This window comes from Lytechinus variegatus, chromosome 8, assembly GCF_018143015.1.
Source record: "Lytechinus variegatus isolate NC3 chromosome 8, Lvar_3.0, whole genome shotgun sequence".
In the NCBI taxonomy this organism is placed as follows: domain Eukaryota; kingdom Metazoa; phylum Echinodermata; class Echinoidea; order Temnopleuroida; family Toxopneustidae; genus Lytechinus; species Lytechinus variegatus.
In genome coordinates, this window is record NC_054747.1 from 38428563 (window position 1) to 38444168 (window position 15606).

The window sequence follows — 15606 nt, forward strand, 5'->3', positions numbered from 1 at the left end:
ATCGACTCTCTCATTTACATGTAACTGAGTCAATTGACTTGTTCTATTTTGTGAAAAATAAGCGAAACTTTAAAATGTCTTAACTTTTTTAAATTTTACATCCGATTTTGATGAAAATTTTCAGCATTATGCTTGTCTGATTTTTCTCTATTGATTCAAATCAACATTTCTCTGAGATGGACTTGACCTTTAAAAAGCCAGTGCGTTATATAATATAATTGTGTTTATAGACATAGTAGGTTTTGTTGTTCCTTTTGCAATATATATTTTTGCAATGCAAACAATTGCATTCATCATGGTAAATATATTCATTTTTATACACATATTTATGTTCATTTTATATGTATATTGATCATTGTAAGTATGTACTTTTTAAGATTCTCATACCCCCGATCGGGGCTCGATAGAGTTTAATAAAATCTTATCTTATCTCATCTTAACTAATTTATTTATAGTCGTTTTGTAGCCCTAGTTTCAGTAGTACAAGAACTGCTCGACCAAGGGGCCCTGTATCAACAGAAATTAACAAATTAACAAAACATAACAAAACAATATCACATAAAATCGTCAACAAAATGAACATAATAATCAATGAGAAAGAAAAATGTAGAACATAAAAGTAAAAATAAAATCAAAATCACTAATAAACTTATAATAACAGAAAGTAACAGAAAGTATTTCATGGAAATCTTAAAATCATATTTGTGTGAGGGATATCGATTTACACTGTTTTTTAAAAAATTAAGTGAATTTGCTTAACAGAGAGAAGGGGGTAACGTATTCCATATTTTAGAGCCATGATAACAAAATGATCTTTTATAATATTCGGTTTGAGGTTTTTCAATAAAAAGGGTAAAGTTAATGAATATCTAGTTTCGAAATGTATTGTTCTATGGCGCACTATATCCTGAATATACTTGGGGGTTATATTGTGCATCACTTTATACATCCATATTTTAAATTGGTAATCAACTCTATCTGTGACGGATTGCCATCCTAAAGATGACAATAATGTAATTCGGGGAGGTAAATAATGTGCGTTAAGTATCAGACGTGCATAGCGGTTTTGAAGCTTTTGTAATTTATCCAGATGGCACTTTGCTGAACAGCCCCATAAAATTATACCATAATCAATATATCAGTCACATTTGCTCTACGGCGGCAGTACCGTTGGCAAGTCCAACCGCCGGTTTATTTTTATTTTTTGTACCAGCTACATACCTATAGGTGGTTTGAATAAAAATGAATAACTTGCTGTTTTCGACTCACCGTACGGTGTGACCATCTCTAGTAGGCAGTGTTGTAGTCAAGGCTCAAACCTCCAAGGCCAAGCCAAGGCCAAGGCTTTAATACCCGAGGCCAAGGCTTCAATAACCAAGGCTGAGGCCAAGGCATGGAAACTCAAGGCCAAGGCCAAGGCCTGAAAACCTCAAGGCCAAGGCCAAGGCCAAGGCATTTCAATTGTACAATATATGGAAAAAATTAGACAACAATGCTTAGGCGGCATACATGACACACAGGACCAAATGTATGAAAGGTGTGAGCGAGCAAAATTTTTGACCCTTGTACATTTAAAACGAAAATAATTTCATGATGTAGATTTAGACATAAAAACATTTAATTATTGTTCTAGGCGATTCACATTGCAATAATTATTGTTACCAAGGTGATCTGATCCTCGCATGCCCATTCTCAACATATGTCTTTCTCCTCTACCTGGTACAGGGGAGGCAGAATGTTTTTTTTTTTTGGGGGGGGAGGTCAAAGCCAAAAATGCACTTACAAAGTCAAAATGAGAATTTTGGTGCAGTTCAGCAAAGCTTTTTTAAGTGATTTCTAATTGATAAGACAGATATTTTGATTTAGGCTTTAATTTCCCGCTATAGAAAGCATAGCGAGCAAGTGGTTTTGAAAAAAAAAAATCAATTTTGAAGTTGTAAAACTCGATTTTGGGTCAATTATGGTGCTAATCACTGTTAAAAGGGCATCCTTGCGAGATAGATGTAATAAGAAATGAAATTTAAATATTTCGAGCTGTTTTTGTAATCATGAAAAAGGTGTGCATCTTACTAAACAAATTAACGCGAGCACAAAACACGAGCTGAAATTTTTACTGACCACAAAAGGAAGCTGTTCTGGACTGCATTTGGTGACTCATAAATAGGATACATAACTCACTAATCAAATAATGCGAGCGCAAAGCGCGAGCTCAAAAATTTGTAATATTCCGACCTAAAAACTAGACATTCTAGGCATTTTTTTTGGTGTAAATTGAATGCGAACCTTACTTAAAAATAATTCATGCAAGCACAATCCAAAGATTTGTTGATTTTGAAACCTAAAATTTTGCTCTGTATGCCATGCTTGGTCCCTCAAAAACTTTTTGGCTCATCATGCCATTGATGCCATAGCAGATTTGGAAATGACGAAATTGAAGTTTGTGTTCAAGTTTACCGAATCTTTTCAGAATATCATTAAGACTTAAAACATTCTTGTTGGTCAAAGAAAATAATACAAGGAAAACCTAATGGAATAGAAATCAACCTTGTTATCATTCTTTAGAGTAAGCTATTTTTAAAGTATGAAAATTGTTCTCAAAATTGCAGTCAGATCTGTCAGAATTATTCCTGTCATAAAATCACTATAATCAGTGGCGTACCGTGGGTCACGGCATTGGGGGACACCAGCAAAAACTTGGAACTGCCTAGTGAGCTCGCGAAGCGCGCCCAGTTGCCAGGTATACTGACCTAATAGAGATATTTTTATAAGGACAGTGCCAATAAACGGACATGTATCTCACTAGTCAATTATTTCGAGCGCGAAGCGCGAGCTTAAACTTTTTGATATTCAAACCTAAAAAGGGACATTACAATCAATCTTTTGTAATCATGATACGTACCTGTCTCGCTAAATAATGCGAGCGCGAAGCGCGAACTGAAATTTTTGTAAATATTGACCCCAAACAGGAAGATTTTAAGGATTATATTTTAGGAATCTTTTATCTATTAAGATTATACACATCTCACCATAGTCATTTAATGGGAGTGCCAATAAACGCTTGCTGATTTTGTTAGAATTACATGCACATAACATGCACATAAAGCACTTGTAATCATGATTAACATACCCATCTCACTAATCAAATCTTGCGAGCGCGAAGCGCAAGCTGAAAATTTAGGAAATTCGGACCTGAAGAGGGGCATTTTAAGGCTTGTTTGTAGGAATTCAAGGAGACCTTACGTAGTTCACTAACCAAATGATGCGAGCGCGAAGCGCGAGCTGAAAATTTTTGATATTTAGATCAGAAAACAGAAAAAGGGACATTTTAAGGACTCATTCTAGGAATTGATGGAGAGCAGACATCTTTCACCAATCCACTACTGCGAATGTAAGCACGGACAGGAAATGTTTTATATTAAGACCTTAAAATGGGACAATCACTTAAAGTATTCATGAAAAAGAAGCATACTATTGTACATGTAAAAGAATAACTTGAAGTGCGAGGAAATATATTTGGTAGTTTGGTGTATATTGACTTGAAAACGGGAGGTTTTAGTATAACAGGATTATATATCTCGGTAAAAAGACAATGGGAGAACCAGGAACAATGAAGACATATATGCCCTGAGCCAATTATGTTTCATTTATATGAAAAAAATGTTTCTTATGTAATGTAACATTACATAATTATAACATTATAATGAACATTAATGTCTTCTTTCCCACTACGTTTCTCTTCCTTTCTCCCTCTTTTCCTCCTTTTTTTAGTCAGCTGATGGGGGGGGGGGCACGTGCCCCCCCTGTAGTTACGCCACTGACTATAATCCTAATCATAATTATTATCATTATTATTGATATTGTCATTATCCTTATTAGTCATGATTACATCATATTACCAATAAAAAGATTAATTTTCATCACTTCTCTTTGTTACATAATTATGTGATGATAATTGCAATTGATGGCACTGCTAAGTACACTTACTGCTTCTGCTGCTGCTGACTGGTAGTATTTAGTGTCATTAGATATACAGAACAATTGAAACATTTCTAATTACTTTTATAAAACAAATGAAAGTACAAAATACAAAATGCCTTGAAAAAGCCTTGAAAATGCCTTGAAAATGCCTTGAAATTTCAAGGCTCAAAATCCTCAAGGCCAAGGCCAAGGCCCTCTCAAGGCCAAGGCTTGAATGTTCAAGGCCAAGGCTTTGAAAAAATAGGCCTTAAGGCGCCTTAAGGCCAAGGCCGAGCATCAAGGCACTACAACACTGCTAGTAGGTCCATGGTGTGACCGAGGTATTAGCCACATTTGCTCTAGTACGGCGAACGACAGCCGCTTTAATATTTTTTATTCAAACCATGCACCTCATGTCGCTGCAGAGCAAATGTGACTGATGTTTTGCCGGCACCCGAGTCATATAATGTGAAAGTGAACATGTGTCAGTTTATGCGTGGCTGCACTCTCTCAATGCAAAATAGCTAATCTATATTATGCCTAATCACATTTCTCGGAATGAAACGAATTCACACATTTTTTCCCCAATTCATTCAATTCATTTATTTGACAACCTTCAAAAACATACAAACATATGTACAGGTATAATGATACAACAACAAAGGAGTAAAATAATTTTAGAATCAGATTTGCATCTGAGTGGATATTTTACCCTTTTTTAGAGTGAAAGTGTCTATGAAAACGCAGCAGTTCACTCCAGGAGAAGCTGTCATGCACTCTCTAACAGAGGCGTCGATCCTGGGGGGGGGGGGGCGATCGCCCCACCAATGAAAAATATTGGGGGGGCAAACATATCATTTTGCCCCCCCAATAATTCCGGATATGGCAAAAAAAAGATTGTAATGTTCAGCGAGCGAGAATGAGATACACAACTCGTTCTTTATTTAAAATCGTGCTCAAAATGCCCGCTTTTATGATTGCAATATAAAAATTTTCAGCTCGCGCTTCGCGCTCGCATCATTTCTGTAGCAAAAACACATACTTTTCATGATTAAATAGGTGAATACAAATCTCCCATTTTCACTCTAAAGCCTCAAAAGAACTGCTTCGATTTGCAATCATCTTTTCTTGTATATATATCTTGTTCTTTATCAAAAACGTGATTAAACTGTCATTTTTTTCAGATCGAAAAATCAAAAATTTCAGCTCGCGCTTCGCGCTCGCATCTATTCTTATTTTAGATACCAATCTTAATCATTGGTACCAAAAATGCTTAGAATATTAAGCTTTCAGGTCAGAATATAAAGAAATTTTAGCTCACTCTCGGCCCTCGTACTATCTGTGTAGTGAGATATGTATCCTCCTCATGAGTTACTACAAACAGTTCTAAACAGGCACGCTTTTCCTGTCAGTATACTAAATAATATATATATATATATATATATATATATATATAATAATATGTGTGTGTATGTGTGGGTGTCTTGTACGATCCAGCACCTTTGGAACGTTAATGATTTTGCCCCCCAATCTGAAAAATAGATCGACGCCCCTGCTCTCTAAGGATGTACAGTTGACTCCAAATAAATATTTTCCTATATCAGTCCTAGAGGAGTGAGCTTACTAATACACTGTAAAAACTGCGGTGTTAAAACTGACATCAATTGGTGTTAATAGAGGACCACACCCTGAGGTGTTAAAATTTCACCCTAGAGATTGAACATAACACCAAAGAGTGTAAATGTAACAACCAAAGGTGTTGTAATAACACCTATAGATGTAAAACTAACACCACCAATTTAACACCGGTGTAAAATAACTGGCGTGGTCCTCTATGTGTACACCGATTAACAGCACAGTTTTTGCTGTGTGTCATGCACTCTCTAAGGATGTACAGTTGACTCCAAAGAGACATGTTCCTATATCAGTCATAGAGAAGTGAGATTACTAATAGGGACTAGATTAGCTATTTGTATTTAGATGAAAATGAAAAATGAAAATGAAAATCCATAATTTATTGTTCGAAATAGACATGAAATGAAATACTCCGAAAATTTGCTTTGCCCAATTGATCGTGGGCCCGGCAGCCACTGTGCAGCGTCAGATCGATGAGGCTCTATCCCTTCAATCGTTGAACGCCAAACAGGGTAGCAGATAGTAATATACACTGTAAAATGCTGTCTAAAAGTGTAATCAGGTTGTTCAGACTAGTCACTCTAACAATAAATGTAATAAGATTTTTTTAAAAGTTTAATCACAAACTCTAAAATTCTATCTGATTGTTTCAAAGTTTTAATAACTTTTTTTTCGAGTGAAAGGTTTAAACAATGTGCTTGAAAATTAAAAACAGATTTTTTTACAGTGAAATAATTAAAGGGCTTGTAATTTCCCGGTAGGCCTATATAAAAGTCAAAACATAGCTTATAACGACAACAGTTACTGTCGATTCAAGGCAACCATGTGGAATATGCCTATTGGAATTAAACTTTATAGGCAATTTTGCTCATATCTTTGGGACATTTTTATTCAACCAGTGTGATAAAAATTTTGCCCATTCTAAAGTTATTGCCCCCTCTGTTGCCGCGGTCTCTGTATCAAAAGATCTTATAGACTGTAACGTACACACCCTTCTGCATATTTATGTTTATTTGTATTGTATTGCTTTGAATTATATTGTATTTATTTTCCATTAATCAAAAACAACAACAATACAATCATAAAAGAAAAAAAATCAATAAAAAGACGGAGGGATTGCCTTACTTTTCCTTTTTTCTCTCATTCCTTCTATTATTCTTTTTCTTTCTTTCTTTTTCTTTCTTTCTTTCTTTTTTTCTTTCTTTCTTTCTTTCTTTCTTTCTTTCTTTCTTTCTTTCTTTCTTTCTTTCTTTCTTTCTTTCTTTCTTACTTTCCTTTCTTTCTCTCTTTCTCACTACATCATTTCTTTCTGTCTCTCTTTTTTTTTCTTGTCATTCTATCGCCCTTCTCTCTCGAAATATTCTCTAGATTATGTTGAAGCCGCTTCCACCTCCCATCTATCATATGCAAATCTTCGTGACGGTTTCTTTTTTCCTTATCTTTTAAGTCTTCGTATAATCACATGACATAACAAATTTTATAACGAAACTTTAATACAATAGCATGTTTTATTCGTTTATTCACAGTAAATCTATTCAATTACATAGAAATATACAAAAACTTAAGCAATTATGGACGTATATTTTTCAACAATCAATCAATCAATCAAGTTCACAGTCTTAAAGATAGTGCATGGGTCGAGGATTTCAAAATAAAGGGGCGCAACATTTTTCGACAGGCAAAAGAGAAAGGCTCTCGTTCTACAGAGGATGCAATAAGACCATCAGAGGAAAAATATATATTCGTCCACTCAATATTAAATCATATGAAAAATCTTTTTTTTTTTTTGCTTTTTATAACTTGAAACAAAGTTTTGCATTTGTGGCCTTCGAAATAAAAATAGCACGACGGAGACAAAAGATGGCGCTAGTCCACAGACAACTGCAAGTAGTGACTTGGATAAAACTTTCTTCTTTCTTTTTCTTTCTTTCTTACTTTCTTTTTCTTTCTTTCTTTTTTTCTTTCTTTCTTACTACATCATTTCTTATTGTCTCTTTGTTTTTCTGTCTTTTCTTCTTTCTGTGTCGCTCTTTCCCGGGGGGGGGGGGGGCACTTCCATTCACGAGTGGATACCATGCGCGACCATGGGGTCTCGAAAAGCACCCTAAACACGTAATTTCCATATTCTGAAAATGGAGCCCTTAACAAGTATTGGAAACAAAACGATACTCTTGGCAAATATTCCCTGAAATGAACCCCTAAACAAGTACAGGAATGTTTTATTGTTACGGGTCCTTCGGTCGTCGGCTTTACCTTGTTTGGTTTAGTACGACCCCACATTCTATACCTCGCGCAAATCGGACTCTAAACACGTAGTGTTGGGGCAAAAAGGACATCCTTTATAAAACATTTAATTTTGTTTTATCATCCCCGCAAATTCGACCCTAAATACGTAATTTTCCTTGCGAAATAGATACCCTTTTTTCATTATTAATAATAATAAGGTATTTAGGAACGCTATATAGGGGAAGGCGGGGTAAGTTGAGCATAGGGGCAAGTTGAGCCACCACCCCCAGGCCAATTATGAATGAATCAGACATTGTGGTGGTGTCATGTATTGATGACCCATAGCATTACCCCTAACCCCACCACATTGTTTCCAACTTTTAAACAAAAAGTAGTTTTTTAGAGGGAAAAATATGAATTCCAGCCAAAAAAGTAAAAAAGAGTGTGAAATAGATAAGTGTTTTATAAACACACACGTCTTTAAATATAATGAAGACATGATAACAACATTATTAGTACAGGTATGGATCTTCATTCTTGTCATAGTCTTTTATATGATGGATGCATAATAAATGTGTGGATACAAAATTATCGCACTAAGTTCGGACTGGGGTAAGTTGAGCCAAACAGCATGGGGCAAGTTGAGCCATGGTAATTCCTATGGTAATGTATCTTAAAAAACAAACAAACCATAAAAATCGATTAAAATGCAGGCTGAAAGGAGCAAATTTACATGACTGCTCTTTTCCTTTTACAGGATGATAGTATTTATAGAGAATTAGCAAGTGAAAAGACTTTAAACAAAAAATTGACATGCTGGTTCTCCCCTCATACATTTTGGACATAGTTTCTGTGGCTCAACTTACCCCAGAAGGTGGATCAAACTTACCCCATATATGGGGCAAGTTGAGCCATTTGACATTGTTTTTTTCAAAGGTCACGATGACTTTCAGTGTGGGGATAGAAAGTTATATATAGGTGGAAAATATTTCAGAAGAATTAAATTTCAAGGCAAGGTACTTATTCTGACAAGATTATTAATCATATCAATTCTAACATGCAAAAAGCAAAAACTGTCACAACTTACCCCGCCTTCCCCTACATAGTACACTATATCATAGCGTTTACACTATAGATCAATTTACAAATACTTAAAAAGCTACATCTATCCTGGATACAAGTACGATTTCAACTGTTTCTTAAATCTATGAAGAGAAGTTTCAGATCTTAATGTCTTGGGAAGCTTGTTCCATTCTTTTGCCGCAGCAACAGTAAAACTACGTTCACCAGCCTTACTCCGGGTTGTCTGATAGGTTAGTCGGAGATGATCTCCATTATTTTTGTGTTTTTGACACCCTTATCACGTTACGTACGTAACGTGCCCTATCGTGAAAAAACATCCTTTTTACGTGTTTTTTGGGTCGCGCATGGTATCCATTCGTCAATGTAAGTGGCCCCCTCGGGGCTCTTTCTCTCTCAAAATATTGTCGATATTATGTTGAAACCCCCTACGGTCCCGACCCCTCTATCACACGTATGTGTGTGTCAATATGGTGCAAATCTTTATAGTCTATTTATCATGTTTATGATGACATGGCACAACCACATTTCATAACGAAGCTTTAATACAACAGTATTTTTTTATTCGTTTATTCACGGTAAATCAATTCAATTACAAAGAAATATACAGAAACTTACAGATGATGTCGCCCACTCACTATTATCAAATATAGAAGATCTAATGTTTTGCTCTTTATAACTTGAAGCAAAGTTATCTGAAATAAAACTAACACGACGGAGACAAACGATGGCGCTAGTCCACACACAACCGCAAATAGTGACTTGGACGAAACTTTTCTTTCTTTCTTTCTCTCTCTCTTCCTCTCTCATTCTCTCCATCATTCTCTTTTTTTCCTCCTTTCTTTCTCTCCACCTTTCTTTCTTTCTTTCTTTCTTTCTTCTTTCTTTTTTTTATCTTTCTTTTTCTCTTTCTTACTATACATCATTTATTTCTGTCTTTCTTTTCTTCTTTCTCTGTCGCTCTTTCTCTCTCGAAATATTCTCGATCTAATCTTGACACCCCCGCCCCTCCCCATTCTATCATAGGCATCAGTGTCAACATTATGCAAATCTTCATGACTGATCATTAATTTTTGTTCTTTATCTTTTGAGTCTTCTTATAATCACATGACATAACGAAACGTTAACACAACAGCATTTTTATTATTCGTTTATTCACGGTAAATCAATTCAATTACAGAGAAATATACAGAAACTTAAGCAATTATACAATATATATTTACAACATAAATCAAGCAATCATCATTAATAATCAAGTTTACAGTCTTCAAGAGGGTCCATGGTCGAGGATTTCCAAATGAAGAGGTGCGAACTTTTTCGACAGGCAAAAAAAGAGAAAGACTCTCGTTCTAAAGAGGGTGCAGCAAATTGATCTTGATAAGTATGGGAAAACGATTTAATAGGGGGATGTATCTATAACGTTGAGGGGGTAAACTCTCACTAAAGACCATCAGAGGAAAAATATAAATTCGGACAAAAAATGGGATGGTATGGGGTAAAGCCTAGTGAGCTCAAGATCCAGGTCTGTTTTTAAGTGATCCTGTTAAAATAACATAACATCCATGTGAAACTGGACAGTTAATATAATGTTGAACTGGATATTATAGCTTTCATCTGGAATAGTTGTGGAGATGATAGGTACTATGATTACTTGTTGAAACATTTAAACATTGTACAGCCTGTAAAGCCCAATAGAGGCCTTGCTGTGAACAGAATAATAAGAAGTTTATTTTTTTTTCCTTTTTTACTTTTTAATTTTACAAACAGTTTGTATGCACATCTTGGTTTGTCTGCGAACCGATTATGTCACCCACTTAATGTTCCATCATGTTTTGATCTTGAAGCAAAGTATTGCATTCCTCCCTAAACTAACATGACAGAGACAAAAGATGGCGCTAGTCCACAAACAAGGGCAAATGACTGAGATGATTTTTTCTTTCTTTCTTTTTTCTTTCTTTCTTTATTTATAGCAGAACCATACACCCACATTTACTTAACGTCCCATACAATGCACTCCCCACAAAAATAATTATGTTTGTATCATAAATATCGAAATGATGGGGGTGAATTGTGGAACCACATAATCTCAAAATCAGTCAAATTGACTAGATCAGAAGTCAGCTGGGTGATAGCTAATTTTGACGTATATTCTAGTCAGAGATTTTGACTATGTTCTAGTAAAATACGACCAGACAAATGATATTCAAATATGACTTACAGTTGCATCCAGCTGATCAGATTAAGTAGCCATTTCTATTTTTATAATACTGATTTTCTTTTAGAGTGCAGCTCTTAAATCTAAAGAATCAAGTCGTGTGGATGATGTTGTCCTCATGACCCCTTTTATAATTGTTCTATTTGAGTTTGAACTACGGGCTGACAGGAGTGACTGGAAAACAGTCGAACCCAATATCACCACGCGGTACACATGTGGTTAAGACCGGTATTGGTACCGTTGGACTAGTTATCATTGGCGTAGTCGTTGGAGTTGGAGTTGTTGCAGACGTCGTGGTAGATGGTGTGGTTGCGGGTGTTGTGGTCGGGGCAGTGGTGGTGGGAGTAGCCGTGGTGGTAGGAGTGGCCGTGGTGGTCGTGGTGGTAGTGGTTGGCGGTGGTGTCATGTTTTTAGCTGGTCTGTTGCTTTCCTCCGAGGAGTCACTGCTCCCGCCGGACTCGTCGCTGTCATCTGATTCGGCGGACCGATAGATTCGAGGCCTCCCTATTGTATTGAGATGATTCAATAAAAAAGAATTATGATATGAGAAACAGTGAATATGGAATTTGATCGTTAGAGTTTTCGATATTCATGCATCATTCGCAAAAGCCAAACGAAAATATGATGAAGTTTCGATGAGGATCAACCACTGTCGAAAAAACTTCGTCAACATCGCCTTCATAGAGTTTTCGCATATAGGCACGCAGAACATGGAGAATGAATCCAACAACTTAGTAAATGTATTGAAAATACAATAGTCAAATCAAAATGAAGTCTTCGTCGAGGGCCGGTGGATCTGATCAGAAGTTTCGTCGGTCGTTTCAGATCTGATGGCTCGATTGTTATCGGGTCCTGCGATCATAGCACCATCTGTACTGTGCACAGCGAAAACTGTGATGTTAACCGGAGTGCATAGATGACCACGCCAGTAATTTTACACCGGTGTTGAATTAGTGGTGTTAGTTTTACACCTATAGGTGTCATTACAACACCTTTGGTTATTACATTTACACTTTTTAGTTTTATGTTCAATCTTTAGGGTGTAATTTTAACACCTCAGGGTGTTGTCCTCTATTAACACCAATTGGTGTCAGTTTTAACACCACAATTTTTACAGTGTGGCGGACCGTGACATGGATGAGACAAAGTATTGGAGGAGCACTTTGAGAACAGTGCTGTGCCCCTCTGATGATTTGTCTCCTCCCGGGTCACTTTCTGAAACTGAACACCATGATTGGCCTTTCGTAACTCATCGCGAAACTATTTGTACCATTCCATATTTTACTGCGATCAGCACGATTGCCACGACTGAAATACGATCACTACGAGCACACCACAATTAAGATCAGTTTTAATCGTGATGCGAATTTTGAAAGTGGGAGCTGGGTATAAAGAAAAATCGCCAATAATTAGGCCTATGTCGTTTGTCCAGGAGTCACCGACGTAACTGCTGGTCCAATTTACCGACCATATATAAAGACTTCATTGTGATTTAACTTGTATTTTCAATGCATTTGCGACGTTTTAGGATTCATTTATCGTCGATGTGCGGAAACTTTCGAACTTATTCATGGGTATCGGGGCATGTTCGCAAATATTGTTTGGACTTTTTTTTTGACTGGTCGAAATAAGAAAGAACAATATTGGCAGTCTTGATTGCTACTTTAAAAGGGAAGATGGGGAAAATATTACAACATACTGTATCATACTTCAGGAGACTGTATTTGCTGATTTGCTCCCGATTTCTAGATTGTTGCCCACATCTCGGCGGTGAAACGGTTTCACCGGTGGATTCGGCATCCGCCAGCATGCAGATATCGGAACCATATCTGCCGGATTGCCGCGGTTTGATTTTCTTATTATATATTTCCTATTAAAATATATATTTCCTAATAAAATATAAACAAAAGTTGTAGGTCCTAGAAGGAAATGAGTACCGTACGGCTTGCAGATCGAGAACGATACCTGCCGAAGAGATATTGGTTCTGAATCCGCCGGAGTTGGAACGCGATCCACTGGGCGATAGTGTTCCGAGAACCGGCTCTGATTCCTTCCTGACCAAATTTTAGGCCGCATTCTCCTATATCTGTACCTGTATACTGACACAGATGTTCGCTTATACCCCTCACTCTCCCTCTCTCTCTTTTAGCATTCACATATATGTGAATGCTAAAAGAGAGAGAGGGGGGGGGGGGGTGAGGGGTATAAGCGAACATCTGTGTCAGTATACAGGTACAGATATAGGAGAATGCGGCCTAAAATTTGGTCAGGAAGGAATCAGTACGCACATCACTAAAAACTCTTTCTCAATATTTCTAGTTTCGCTCTCACCCTTTTGTTTCGTTCCCCATCCCCAGATCCCCCTTTTTCATCAAAATATATTCTCACATCGCCCAGTATATTATGTGATTTCAAGTTCAGTGTTGACCTTTTGGTGTTGGTGTTAGGTCGATTTGAACAGAAGTATAACTACAAACATAAAATGAAGATGGTCCTGAATAGTCTCTCACTGGTTGTTGAGATGTCAGTTAGTGTGATCTGGATCAGATTCACAAACTCAGGATAGATTTTGGAGCTAGGGGAAGCAATTCAAATTTCAACATCAACACCAACACCAAAGGCAACACCGGACGTGAGATCACCCACTGTCTACATACAAATTTCCGCACATCAATTTCAAATGGCATAACCTCCACTCATTGGAAAATAAAGAAAACAAAATAGAATCCCGAAGATACACACTGCAAAAACTCTGGTGTTAATTTAACACCAGCCCGGAATCTTTATGTGTCCACACCAGAGACGTGTTGGTCTAACACCAGAAAGGTGTTTATACAACACCAATTAGTATTAACCCAGCATCGGTTTGATACCAAACTGGTGTTGTTTCAACACTTCTCCTGTGTGGACATATATAGATTCAGGGCTGGTGTTAAATCAGCACCGCAGCTGCAGCAACCATGATAACACAACCAATTTGCTTTATGTTATATTAATTTAATTAACAGTATAATGTCCACCATAAGTCATAGAGTTGCAGTTTTATACATATAAGTATGAAAATACGAAATATACAAATAGATACAGCTATGTTAAGATAAATCTCGCGGACTAAGAAATTGGCACCATTAAAGGCATCATAATTACTTCCTTTGGGTGCAATTTTTCACTAAAATAATGTTGCACAATTACAGAGGTACATGACCACGTAACTGTCCTTTCAATAAAATCAATAAATTGTACAAGCATTGCTTTTTAGTGGGTCCCTCCATTTGCATCTTAATTTAATTTCTATTGAAAAATAGTATACTTATTTAAAACCTCCAATGTGTTGCCCAAATCGTGTAAGTTTTATTCACAACATATGTATTATTATTTTTGTTTCTTTGCAATGGATACAAATACTTATGTTTATATATATGGTATACAATTTGTTTTTTTTGATGGAAGTGAAATAAAATAAAATTGAAAAATTAAAATTGAAAGGGAGATCAAAGAGAACAACAAATTAGTGATAATTTTAAGACATATTTAGGCTTTGGGACACAAGATCGCCTTTGACCATGAATATTCGTTATTTTTCATCTGACTTTGAAAATTTGGTTGGTTCAGTCGGTTTGATCTCGAAGTGGAGTGCTTGAGTTAAGTTCAGCTATAAATATTGTAAAGTTATATAAGAACATCCAAGTGAAAACCCTCACGGATACAAAAAATAATCTGGACAAAGGTCACCATATCGTATAAATCCAGATATTAAGCAACCATTTTAACTCAACCTGTCGTTGTGTCTGTTATATATTTCAGTCCCATGACATGTGATCCGGCAACAAATGCTCCGATGGAAATTCTTTACATGAAGCCAAACATGAATACTAACCTCCAAAATCAAAGGAACACTAGTCATTATCTTTGTATTATTCTGGACAAAAAATATCTATTACAATCCAAACTTTAATCCCATGTCCAGAGATATTAAGACCGGAGCAAAATGTCGCAGGAGCATTTTTTTTTAAATAACACTAGAACGCTATGGACCTAGGTCGATGATACAACTAAAGTGCTGTAAGCGCCATTCTGGTATGGACACAAAACAAACTAGTATATAGATATTTAGTTGCCCCTTCCTGTCAAGCAATTGGCAAAACTACACTTGAGCTCTATTTTTGGTTCATAATTAGGTTGCTCGTTATTTACTCAAATGGCGGATGGATAAAATTTTTACAAAAATGTAAAAAAAAATTGGATAAATTTTTACGTAATAAAAAAAATTATAACATTGCACTCGTTTCCTTTCCTCCCCCTTTATTTACTTCAGTGCTGAAATATATCCTACACAAACATGCAACTGCAGCCTCGTTGATATAATCGTGATATAAACAAAGTAATAAAAGCAACCCCAACGTACACCCAAAGACTGTTAAAGAATGGGCAAATGGCAATGAAACTGTGCAATAAAATGTGTTACATCACATTCCCATGCAGTGTATAAACAG

General features: G+C 36.3%; 1 protein-coding gene across 1 annotated transcript; it reads right to left on the reverse strand.

Moving 5' to 3' along the window:
* Positions 1-11267: 11267 nt before the first annotated feature.
* Positions 11268-12923, reverse strand: LOC121419715 (integumentary mucin C.1-like). Its single transcript, XM_041614172.1, has 2 exons — positions 12806-12923; positions 11268-11617 (listed from the first exon to the last, which is right to left on the reverse strand). The coding sequence occupies exons 1-2, from the start codon at positions 12921-12923 to the stop codon at positions 11268-11270; spliced, it is 468 nt and encodes a 155-aa protein (XP_041470106.1).
* Between the last annotated feature and the right edge of the window lie 2683 nt (positions 12924-15606).